The sequence below is a fragment of the Oncorhynchus keta genome, unplaced genomic scaffold (assembly GCF_023373465.1).
Source record: "Oncorhynchus keta strain PuntledgeMale-10-30-2019 unplaced genomic scaffold, Oket_V2 Un_scaffold_8424_pilon_pilon, whole genome shotgun sequence".
Classification (NCBI taxonomy): Eukaryota; Metazoa; Chordata; class Actinopteri; order Salmoniformes; family Salmonidae; genus Oncorhynchus; species Oncorhynchus keta.
The window spans coordinates 638,919-651,874 of record NW_026291005.1 but is presented as its reverse complement, the minus strand read 5'-3'; the positions used below and the strand labels follow the sequence as shown (position 1 = coordinate 651,874).

The 12,956-nt window shown below is 48.5% G+C and overlaps 1 protein-coding gene across 1 annotated transcript in view; it reads right to left on the bottom strand.

Annotated features, from left to right (window-relative positions):
* snx30 (sorting nexin family member 30) overlaps positions 1-12,887 on the bottom strand; it is a 47,012-nt gene extending 34,125 nt beyond the window's left edge. The window contains exon 1 of the mRNA XM_052517535.1: positions 12,601-12,887. Coding sequence (XP_052373495.1) covers positions 12,601-12,741 — 141 coding nt within the window. The 5' untranslated portion in view covers positions 12,742-12,887. The remainder of the gene's footprint in view (positions 1-12,600) is intronic.
* Between the last annotated feature and the right edge of the window lie 69 nt (positions 12,888-12,956).

The window sequence follows — 12,956 nt, the reverse complement described above, 5'->3', positions numbered from 1 at the left end:
ACCCTATGGGCCTTGTTCAAAACAGAACCCTATGGGCCCTTGGTCAAAACAGAACCCTATGGGCCTTGTCCAGAACCCTATGGGCCTCAAAACAGAGCCCTAGGGCCTTGGTCAAAACCCCCGATGGGCCTGGGTCAAAACAGAACCCTATGGGCCTTGGTCAAAACAGAGCCCTATGGGCCTGGGTCAAAACAGAGCCCTATGGGCCTTGGTCAAAACAGAGCCCTATGGGCCTTGGTCAAAACAGAGCCCTATGGGCCTGGGTCAAAACAGAGCCCTATGGGCCTGGGTCAAAACAGAGCCCTATGGGCCTGGGTCAAAACAGAGCCCTATGGGCCTTGGTCAAAACAGAACCCTATGGGCCTTGGTCAAAACAGAGCCCTAGCCCTATGGGCCTGGGTCAAAGAGCCCTATGGGCAGAACCCTATGGGCCTTGGTCAAAACAGAACCCTATGGGCCTTGGTCAAAACAGAACCCTATGGGCCTTGGTCAAAACAGGCCCTATGGGCCTTGTTCAAAAGAACCCTAGAAAACCCTATGGGCCTTGGTCAAAACAGAACCCTATGGGCCTTGTTCAAAACAGAACCCTATGGGCCTTGGTCAAAACAGAGCCCTATGGGCCTTGGTCAAAACAGAACCCTATGGGCCTTGTTCAAAACAGAGCCCTGGGCATGGGCCCTTGGTCAAAACAGAGCCCTATGGGCCTTGTCAAAACAGAGCCCTGTGGGCAAAAACAGAGCCCTATGGGCCTTGGTCAAAACAGAGCCCTATGGGCCTTGGTCAAAACAGAGCCCTATGGGCCTTGTTCAAAACAGAGCCCTATGGGCCTTGTTCAAAACAGAGCCCTATGGGCCTTGTTCAAAACAGAGCCCTATGGGCCTTGTTCAAAACAGAGCCCTATGGGCATTGGTCAAAACAGAGCCCTATGGGCCTTGGTCAAAACAGACCCTATGGGCCTGGGTCAAAACAGAACCCTATGGGCCTTGGTCAAAACAGAGCCCTATGGGCCTTGGTCAAAACAGAGCCCTATGGGCCTGGGTCAAAACAGAGCCCTATGGGCCTGGGTCAAAACAGAGCCCTATGGGCCTGGGTCAAAACAGAGCCCTATGGGCCTGGGTCAAAACAGAGCCCTATGGGCCTGGGTCAAAACAGAGCCCCGATGGGCTTGGGTCAAAACAGAACCCTATGGGCCTTGTTCAAACAGAACCCTATGGGCCTTGTTCAAAACAGAGCCCTATGGGCCTTGTTCAAAACAGAACCCTATGGGCCTTGGCCAGAGCCCTATGGGCCTTGGTCAAAACAGAACCCTATGGGCCTTGGTCAAAACAGAGCCCTATGGGCCTTGGTCAAAACAGAGCCCTATGGGCCTTGTTCAAAACAGAACCCTATGGGCCTGGGTCAAAACAGAGCCCTATGGGCCTTGGTCAAAACAGAGCCCTATGGGCCTGGTCAAAACAGAACCCTATGGGCCTGGGTCAAAACAGAACCCTATGGGCCTTGGTCAAAACAGAGCCCTATGGGCCTGGGTCAAAACAGAACCCTATGGGCCTTGGTCAAAACAGAGCCCTATGGGCCTTGGTCAAAACAGAGCCCTATGGGCCTGGTCAAAACAGAGCCCTATGGGCCTGGGTCAAAACAGAGCCCTATGGGCCTGGGTCAAAACAGAGCCCTATGGGCCTGGTCAAAACAGAGCCCTATGGGCCTGGGTCAAAACCCTAGGGCCTTGGTCACCCCTATGGGCCTTGGTCAAAACAGAGCCCTATGGGCCTTGTTCAAAACAGAGCCCTATGGGCCTGGGTCAAAACAGAGCCCTATGGGCCTGGGTCAAAACAGAGCCCTATGGGCCTTGGTCAAAACAGAACCCTATGGGCCTTGGTCAAAACAGAACCCTATGGGCCTTGTTCAAAACAGAACCCTATGGGCCTTGTTCAAAACAGAGCCCTATGGGCCTTGTTCAAAACAGAGCCCTATGGGCCTTGTTCAAAACAGAGCCCTATGGGCCTGGGTCAAAACAGAACCCTATGGGCCTTGGTCAAAACAGAGCCCTATGGGCCTTGGTCAAAACAGAGCCCTATGGGCCTGGGTCAAAACAGAGCCCTATGGGCCTGGGTCAAAACAGAGCCCTATGGGCCTGGGTCAAAACAGAGCCCTATGGGCCTGGGTCAAAACAGAGCCCTATGGGCCTGGGTCAAAACAGAACCCTATGGGCCTTGTTCAAAACAGAACCCTATGGGCCTTGTTCAAAAACAGAGCCCTATGGGCCTTGTTCAAAACAGAACCCTATGGGCCTTGTCAAAACAGAGCCCTATGGGCCTTGGTCAAAACAGAACCCTATGGGCCTTGGTCAAAACAGAGCCCTATGGGCCTTGGTCAAAACAGAGCCCTATGGGCCTTGTTCAAAACAGAACCCTATGGGCCTTGTTCAAAACAGAACCCTATGGGCCTTGGTCAAAACAGAGCCCTATGGGCCTTGGTCAAAACAGAACCCTCCTTGTTCAAAACAGAGCCCTATGGGCATTGGTCAAAACAGAGCCCTATGGGCCTTGTCAAAACAGAGCCCTGTGGGCCTTGGTCAAAACAGAGCCCTGTGGGCCTTGGTCAAAACAGAGCCCTATGGGCCTTGGTCAAAACAGAGCCCTATGGGCCTTGGTCAAAACAGAGCCCTATGGGCCTTGTTCAAAACAGAGCCCTATGGGCCTTGTTCAAAACAGAGCCCTATGGGCCTTGTTCAAAACAGAGCCCTATGGGCATTGGTCAAAACAGAGCCCTATGGGCCTGGGTCAAAACAGAACCCTATGGGCCTTGGTCAAAACAGAGCCCTATGGGCCTTGGTCAAAAACAGAGCCCTATGGGCCTGGGCCAGAGCCCTATGGGCCTGGGTCAAAACAGAGCCTAGGGCCTGGGGTCAAAACAGAGCCCTATGGGCCTGGGTCAAAACAGAACCCTATGGGCCTTGTTCAAACAGAACCCTATGGGCCTTGTTCAAAACAGAGCCCTATGGGCCTTGTTCAAAACAGAACCCTATGGGCCTTGGTCAAAACAGAGCCCTATGGGCCTTGGTCAAAACAGAACCCTATGGGCCTTGGTCAAAACAGAGCCCTATGGGCCTTGGTCAAAACAGAGCCCTATGGGCCTTGTTCAAAACAGAACCCTATGGGCCTTGTTCAAAACAGAACCCTATGGGCCTTGTTCAAAACAGAGCCCTATGGGCCTTGGTCAAAACAGAGCCCTATGGGCCTGGGTCAAAACAGAGCCCTATGGGCCTGGGTCAAAACAGAGCCCTATGGGCCTGGGTCAAAACAGAGCCCTATGGGCCTGGGTCAAAACAGAACCCTATGGGCCTTGTTCAAAACAGAACCCTATGGGCCTTGTTCAAAACAGAGCCCTATGGGCCTTGTTCAAAACAGAACCCTATGGGCCTTGGTCAAAACAGAGCCCTATGGGCCTTGGTCAAAACAGAACCCTATGGGCCTTGTTCAAAACAGAACCCGATGGGCCTTGTTCAAAATGGGCCTTGGTCAAAACAGAGCCCTATGGGCCTTGTTCAAAACAGAACCCTATGGGCCTTGTTCAAAACAGAGCCCTATGGGCCTTGGTCAAAACAGAGCCCTATGGGCCTTGGTCAAAACAGAGCCCTATGGGCCTTGGTCAAAACAGAGCCCTATGGGCCTTGGTCAAAACAGAGCCCTATGGTCAAACCTGGGCCATGGTCAAAACAGAACCCTATGGGCCTTGGTCAAAACAGAGCCCTATGGGCCTTGGTCAAAACAGAACCCTGGGCCTTGGTCAAAACAGAACCCTGGGCCTTGGTCAAAACAGAACCCTATGGGCCTGGGTCAAAACAGAGCCCTATGGGCCTTGGTCAAAACAGAGCCCTATGGGCCTGGGTCAAAACAGAACCCTATGGGCCTGGGTCAAAACAGAACCCTATGGGCCTTGGTCAAAACAGAGCCCTATGGGCCTGGGTCAAAACAGAACCCTATGGGCCTTGGTCAAAACAGAGCCCTATGGGCCTTGGTCAAAACAGAGCCCTATGGGCCTGGGTCAAAACAGAGCCCTATGGGCCTGGGTCAAAACAGAGCCCTATGGGCCTGGGTCAAAACAGAGCCCTATGGGCCTGGGGTCAAAACAGAGCCCTATGGGCCTGGGTCAAAACAGAACCCTATGGGCCTTGGTCAAAACAGAGCCCTATGGGCCTTGTTCAAAAACAGAGCCCTATGGGCCTGGGTCAAAACAGAGCCCTATGGGCCTGGGTCAAAACAGAGCCCTATGGGCCTGGGTCAAAACAGAGCCCTATGGACCTTGGTCAAAACAGAACCCTATGGGCCTTGGTCAAAACAGAACCCTATGGGCCTTGTTCAAAACAGAACCCTATGGGCCTTGTTCAAAACAGAGCCCTATGGGCCTTGTTCAAAACAGAACCCTATGGGCCTTGTTCAAAACAGAGCCCTATGGGCCTTGGTCAAAACAGAACCCTATGGGCCTTGGTCAAAACAGAACCCTATGGGCCTTGTTCAAAACAGAGCCCTATGGGCATTGGTCAAAACAGAGCCCTATGGGCCTTGTCAAAACAGAGCCCTGTGGGCCTTGGTCAAAACAGAGCCCTGTGGGCCTTGGTCAAAACAGAGCCCTATGGGCCTTGGTCAAAACAGAGCCCTATGGGCCTTGGTCAAAACAGAGCCCTATGGGCCTTGTTCAAAACAGAGCCCTAGGGCCTTGTTCAAAACAGAGCCCTATGGGCCTTGTTCAAAACAGAGCCCTATGGGCCTTGTTCAAAACAGAGCCCTATGGGCCTTATTCAAAACAGAGCCCTATGGGCATGTCAAAACAGAGCCCTATGGGCCTTGGTCAAAACAGAGCCCTATGGGCCTGGGTCAAAACAGAACCCTATGGGCCTTGGTCAAAACAGAGCCCTATGGGCCTTGGTCAAAACAGAGCCCTATGGGCCTGGGTCAAAACAGAGCCCTATGGGCCTGGGTCAAAACAGAGCCCTATGGGCCTGGAGTCAAAACAGAGCCCTATGGGCCTGGGTCAAAAACAGAGCCCTATGGGCTTGGGTCAAAAACAGAACCCTATGGGCCTTGTTCAAAACAGAACCCTATGGGCCTTGTTCAAAACAGAGCCCTATGGGCCTTGTTCAAAACAGAACCCTATTGGGAGCCCTATGGGCCTTGGTCAAAACAGAACCCTAGAGCCCTATGGGCCTTGTTCAAAACAGAGCCCTATGGGCCTTGGGCCTGGGTCAAAACAGAGCCCTATGGGCCTTGGTCAAAACAGAGCCCTATGGGCCTGGGTCAAAACAGAACCCTATGGGCCTGGGTCAAAACAGAACCCTATGGGCCTTGGTCAAAACAGAGCCCTATGGGCCTGGGTCAAAACAGAACCCTATGGGCCTTGGTCAAAACAGAGCCCTATGGGCCTTGGTCAAAACAGAGCCCTATGGGCCTGGGTCAAAACAGAGCCCTATGGGCCTGGGTCAAAACAGAGCCCTATGGGCCTGGGTCAAAACAGAGCCCTATGGGCCTGGGTCAAAACAGAGCCCTATGGGCCTGGGTCAAAACAGAACCCTATGGGCCTTGGTCAAAACAGAGCCCTATGGGCCTTGTTCAAAACAGAGCCCTATGGGCCTGGGTCAAAACAGAGCCCTATGGGCCTGGGTCAAAACAGAGCCCTATGGACCTTGGTCAAAACAGAACCCTATGGGCCTTGGTCAAAACAGAACCCTATGGGCCTTGTTCAAAACAGAACCCTATGGGCCTTGTTCAAAACAGAGCCCTATGGGCCTTGTTCAAAACAGAACCCTATGGGCCTTGTTCAAAACAGAGCCCTATGGGCCTTGGTCAAAACAGAACCCTATGGGCCTTGGTCAAAACAGAACCCTATGGGCCTTGTTCAAAACAGAGCCCTATGGGCATTGGTCAAAACAGAGCCCTATGGGCCTTGTCAAAACAGAGCCCTGTGGGCCTTGGTCAAAACAGAGCCCTGTGGGCCTTGGTCAAAACAGAGCCCTATGGGCCTTGGTCAAAACAGAGCCCTATGGGCCTTGGTCAAAACAGAGCCCTATGGGCCTTGTTCAAAACAGAGCCCTATGGGCCTTGTTCAAAACAGAGCCCTATGGGCCTTGTTCAAAACAGAGCCCTATGGGCATTGGTCAAAACAGAGCCCTATGGGCCTGGGTCAAAACAGAACCCTATGGGCCTTGGTCAAAACAGAGCCCTATGGGCCTTGGTCAAAACAGAGCCCTATGGGCCTGGGTCAAAACAGAGCCCTATGGGCCTGGGTCAAAACAGAGCCCTATGGGCCTGGGTCAAAACAGAGCCCTATGGGCCTGGGTCAAAACAGAGCCCTATGGGCCTGGGTCAAAACAGAACCCTATGGGCCTTGTTCAAAACAGAACCCTATGGGCCTTGTTCAAAACAGAGCCCTATGGGCCTTGTTCAAAACAGAACCCTATGGGCCTTGGTCAAAACAGAGCCCTATGGGCCTTGGTCAAAACAGAACCCTATGGGCCTTGGTCAAAACAGAGCCCTATGGGCCTTGGTCAAAACAGAGCCCTATGGGCCTTGTTCAAAACAGAACCCTATGGGCCTTGTTCAAAACAGAACCCTATGGGCCTTGGTCAAAACAGAGCCCTATGGGCCTTGGTCAAAACAGAGCCCTATGGGCCTTGGTCAAAACAGAGCCCTATGGGCCTTGTTCAAAACAGAGCCCTATGGGCCTTGGTCAAAACAGAGCCCTATGGGCCATGGTCAAAACAGAACCCTATGGGCCTTGTTCAAAAACAGAGCCCTATGGGCCTTGGTCAAAACAGAACCCGATGGGCCTTGGTCAAAACAGAACCCTATGGGCCTTGGTCAAAACAGAACCCTATGGGCCTGGGTCAAAACAGAGCCCTATGGGCCTTGGTCAAAACAGAGCCCTATGGGCCTGGGTCAAAACAGAACCCTATGGGCCTGGGTCAAAACAGAACCCTATGGGCCTTGGTCAAAACAGAGCCCTATGGGCCTGGGTCAAAACAGAACCCTATGGGCCTTGGTCAAAACAGAACCCTATGGGCCTTGATCAAAACAGAGCCCTATGGGCCTTGGTCAAAACAGAACCCTATGGGCCTTGGTCAAAACAGAACCCTATGGGCCTGGGTCAAAACAGTGCATTAAATAGGTAAGAGGATGCCAGTTGGGATTCAGCCCGTCACTGTGCATTCATTTATATGGGGTTCTGTTGCATATTCAGATCATAAGGCAAAGAAAGAATGGCCTATTGAGTTGATGAGCACAGGAAGCAAGCTCCTTATTGTCCCCAAACTATGACGCTAAACTATGATAACAAATGAACACATTCTTGTAAGGATTTCTTTAAGGTCAGTCCAGTGATATATGGAAAGATGGTTTAAAACAGCCTAATTCCTCGAGACCTAGGAGGCAGCATTAGTAATGCATTACACTGTGGAACGCCAGGAATGCTTCAACCAAGATTATGGGGAGGTTTGCAGGACACGGATTAAGGTCTATCCCTGGACTAAAAAGCTTAATCAATGGACAATCTCTATTGAAAATGCTTTTTAGTCTAGGATAAATCTCAGCTTCTACCAGCAAGCCATGACTCCTGAACAGCTAATCAAAGGGCAACCCAGACCCCTCATTTACGCTGCTGCTACTCTCTGTTTATTATCAATGCATAGTCCCTTTAATGCATAGTCCCTCTACCTCCATGTACATATTACCTCAATTACCCTGACTAACCGGTACCCCCACACATTGACTCTGTACCGGTACCCCCTGTATATAGCCTCCACATTGACTCTGTACCGGTACCCCCTGTATATAGCCTCCACATTGACTCTGTACCGGTACCCCCCCTGTATATAGCCTCCACATTGACTCTGTACCGGTACCCCCTGTATATAGCCTCCACATTGACTCTGTACCGGTACCCCCTGTATATAGCCTCCACATTGACTCTGTACCGGTACCCCCTGTATATAGCCTCCACATTGACTCTGTACCGGTACCCCCTGTATATAGCCTCCACATTGACTCTGTACCGGTACCCCCTGTATATAGCCTCCACATTGACTCTGTACCGGTACCCCCTGTATATAGCCTCCACATTGACTCTGTACCGGTACCCCCTGTATATAGCCTCCACATTGACTCTGTACCGGTACCACCTGTATATAGCCTCCACATTGACTCTGTACCGGTACCACCTCTATATAGCCTCCACATTGACTCTGTACCGGTACCACCTGTATATAGCCTCCACATTGACTCTGTACCGGTACCACCTGTATATAGCCTCCACATTGACTCTGTACCGGTACCCCCTGTATATAGCCTCCACATTGACTCTGTACCGGTACCACCTGTATATAGCCTCCACATTGACTCTGTACTGGTACCCCCTGTATATAGCCTCCATTGACTCTGTACCGGTACCCCCTCCATATTGGCTCTGTACCGGCACCCCTGTATATAGCCTCCACATTGACTCTGTACCGTAACACCCTGTATATAGCCTCCACATTGACTCTGTACCGTAACACCCTGTATATAGCCTCCACATTGACTCTGTACCGTAACACCCTGTATATAGCCTCCACATTGACTCTGTACCGTAACACCCTGTATATAGCCTCCACATTGACTCTGTACCGTAACACCCTGTATATAGCCTCCACATTGACTCTGTACCGTAACACCCTGTATATAGCCTCCACATTGACTCTGTACCGTAACACCCTGTATATAGTCTCCACATTGACTCTGTACCGTAATACCCTGTATATAGCCTCCACATTGACTCAGTACCGTAATACCCTGTATATAGCCTCCACATTGACTCAGTACCGTAATACCCTGTATATAGTCTCCACATTGACTCTGTACCGTAATACCCTGTATATAGCCTCCACATTGACTCAGTACCGTAATACCCTGTATATAGCCTCCACATTGACTCAGTACCGTAATACCCTGTATATAGTCTCCACATTGACTCTGTACCGTAATACCCTGTATATAGCCTCCACATTGACTCAGTACCGTAATACCCTGTATATAGCCTCCACATTGACTCAGTACCGTAATACCCTGTATATAACCTCGTTATTGTTATTTATTGCTGCTCTTTAAACATGTTACTTTTATTTTTTATTTAACACTTAAAGATATATATATTGACTTCTTAAAGCATTGTTGGTTAAGGTCTTGTAAGTAAGCATTTCACTAAGTTCCACACCTGTTGTATTCAGCATTTCACTAAGTTCCACACCTGTTGTATTCAGCATTTCACTGTGAGGTCTACTACACCTGCTGTATTCAGCATTTCACTGTAAGGTCTACTACACCTGTTGTATTCAGCATTTCACTGTGAGGTCTACTACACCTGTTGTATTCAGCATTTCACTGTGAGGTCTACTACACCTGTTGTATTCATCATTTCACTGTGAGGTCTACTACACCTGTTGTATTCAGCATTTCACTGTAAGGTCTACTACACCTGTTGTATTCAGCATTTCACTGTAAGGTCTACTACACCTGTTGTATTCAGCATTTCACTGTGAGGTCTACTACACCTGTTGTATTCAGCATTTCACTGTGAGGTCTACTACACCTGTTGTATTCAGCATTTCACTGTAAGGTCTACTACACCTGTTGTATTCAGCATTTCACTGTAGGTCTACTACACCACCTGCTGTATTCAGCATTTCACTGTGAGGTCTACTACACCTGTTGTATTCAGCATTTCACTGTAAGGGCTACCTACACCTGTTGTATTCAGCATTTCACTGTAAGGGCTACCTACACCTGTTGTATTCAGCATTTCAATGTAAGGTCTACTACACCTGTTGTATTCAGCATTTCACTGTAAGGTCTACTACACCTGTTGTATTCAGCATTTCACTGTAAGGTCTACTACACCTGTTGTATTCAGCATTTCACTGTGAGGTCTACTACACCTGTTGTATTCAGCATTTCACTGTAAGGTCTACTACACCTGTTGTATTCAGCATTTCACTGTAAGGTCTACTACACCTGTTGTATTCAGCATTTCACTGTGAGGTCTACTACACCTGCTGTATTCAGCATTTCACTGTGAGGTCTACTACACCTGCTGTATTCAGCATTTCACTGTGAGGTCTACTAAACCTGTTGTATTCATCATTTCAAGGTGAGGTCTACTACACCTGCTGTATTCAGCATTTCACTGTAAGGTCTACTACACCTGTTGTATTCAGCATTTCACTGTGAGGTCTACTACACCTGCTGTATTCAGCATTTCACTGTGAGGTCTACTACACCTGTTGTATTCAGCATTTCACTGTGAGGTCTACTACACCTGTTGTATTCAGCATTTCACTGTAAGGTCTACTACACCTGTTGTATTCAGCATTTCACTGTGAGGTCTACTACACCTGTTGTATTCAGCATTTCACTGTGAGGTCTACTACACCTGTTGTATTCAGCATTTCACTGTGAGGTCTACTACACCTGCTGTATTCAGCATTTCACTGTAAGGTCTACTACACCTGTTGTATTCAGCATTTCACTGTGAGGTCTACTACACCTGTTGTATTCAGCATTTCACTGTGAGGTCTACTACACCTGTTGTATTCAGCATTTCACTGTGAGGTCTACTACACCTGTTGTATTCAGCATTTCACTGTAAGGTCTACTACACCTGTTGTATTCAGCATTTCACTGTGAGGTCTACTACACCTGTTGTATTCAGCATTTCACTGTGAGGTCTACTACACCTGTTGTATTCAGCATTTCACTGTGAGGTCTACTACACCTGCTGTATTCAGCATTTCACTGTGAGGTCTACTACACCTGTTGTATTCAGCATTTCACTGTGAGGTCTACTACACCTGTTGTATTCAGCATTTCACTGTGAGGTCTACTACACCTGTTGTATTCAGCATTTCACTGTGAGGTCTACTACACCTGTTGTATTCAGCATTTCACTGTGAGGTCTACTACACCTGTTGTATTCAGCATTTCACTGTGAGGTCTACTACACCTGTTGTATTCAGCATTTCACTGTGAGGTCTACTACACCTGTTGTATTCAGCATTTCACTGTGAGGTCTACTACACCTGTTGTATTCAGCATTTCACTGTGTGGTCTACTACACCTGTTGTATTCAGCATTTCACTGTGAGGTCTACTACACCTGCTGTATTCAGCATTTCACTGTGAGTCTACTACACCTGTTGTATTCAGCATTTCACTGTAGGTCTACTACACCTGTTGTATTCAGCATTTCACTGTGTGGTCTACTACACCTGTTGTATTGATCATTTCACTGTGTGGTCTACTACACCTGTTGTATTCAGCATTTCACTGTAAGGTCTACCTACACCTGTTGTATTCAGCATTTCACTGTAAGGTCTACTACACCTGTTGTATTGATCATTTCACTGTAAGGTCTACTACACCTGCTGTATTCAGCATTTCACTGTAAGGTCTACCTACACCTGCTGTATTCAGCATTTCACTGTAAGGTCTACTACACCTGTTGTATTCGGCGCATGTGACAAATAATATGAATATTATTATGTATTTTTAGCCCGTGCGCGGCAAACTGACGCTATGAGAGAAAGGACATCGTTTAGTGTTCTACTTCTCCTGCTATTTGTAAACATAATGCATCTCTGAACAGACCACAGCTTGTGTTTGACGTGGCCCCATTTTCACTACACACATTATGATACAACAAGTTATACACAGTAAACAACCCCCATAGAGAGCATAGGCTGAGGCCAAACGGTACCCTGTTCCCTATGTAGTGCACTACTTTTTGAAGGGCTCTGGTCAAAAGTAGTGCACTATATTGGGAATCAGGTGCCATTTGGCCACAGGCCATGAGAAGGAGATGTCCCTGAGGAGAACACAGTGCCGTTGTCAGGCTGCGCTCCCCACGACTGGCACGGACATCCCACTCTGAAGAAACCAACAGTATCACAAAACGAGCTCAACTATCTATGACTGTTTGTTTATGTTTTAAATACCACTGATATCCAGACCATGGTTTTAAAATGACAACATCTGCTCTGTATCAACAACAGATTGAACGTTTTTCAAACCTGGACCTGGTATTCATGTGTATTAGAGGCTACGTGTGATACTGTTATCTTGTGTTCTTTACAAACTACTGGAGAAGGAATCTCCAGCTTGATGACTCCATCTTTATCCCGTGATCAGAAAACCTTTGGCATGGATTCATTTACAAAATGTTATACAGAGTTAAACAATGTTTGGTTAGGTCTTTTTTTAATTTTTATTTTTTTTACTAGTGAGTCACAACAACAAGCATCTATAGTCGATACCATATGGTGAATTCACTGAATCCATGTAGCTTCAAGTAATCAATGGAGCTCAGTGTCCAAACAGCTCTGTCACCAGATCTATTACACGTATACAGGACACTCTGATAAAATGTCATATTGGAGAAGATACGTGGTTTGGCGAAGCAGATGAGCGTTCAGGAAAAAAAAAATACATCTGAAAGCATTTGGTAACCACGTTCGCCGGTTATTATCCTCAATCCGTGAAAGACTAAAGTATCGAAACAACTATCTATCTATCTATCATACCTTCTCTCCAGTGCTGCAAGTGAGGTTTCTGACATCTGGACTGGGTGTGAGAACTGCCTCCTCGGCTCCGAGCGGATGGCATATCTCCTGAATGGGTTTTTGTCCAGACGAAGCCAGCGATTTAGGGGTGCAGGCACTCATTGTGCAAGCGACGGGAAACCGAGAACGGATTTACCGGAAAATGTCTTAGTCTCTTGGCCTGAAATTATGGTTTGTTTTGTGATTATTTCCAATCCCGTGTATCAAATGCTGAACCCGCTGGCTGCAACCACACAACCGTCAGGTGACTCGCACCGCGCAGTCTCGGAAGTACAATAACAGTACCGGAAGTAATACAACGCTTGAGCCGGAGGGCG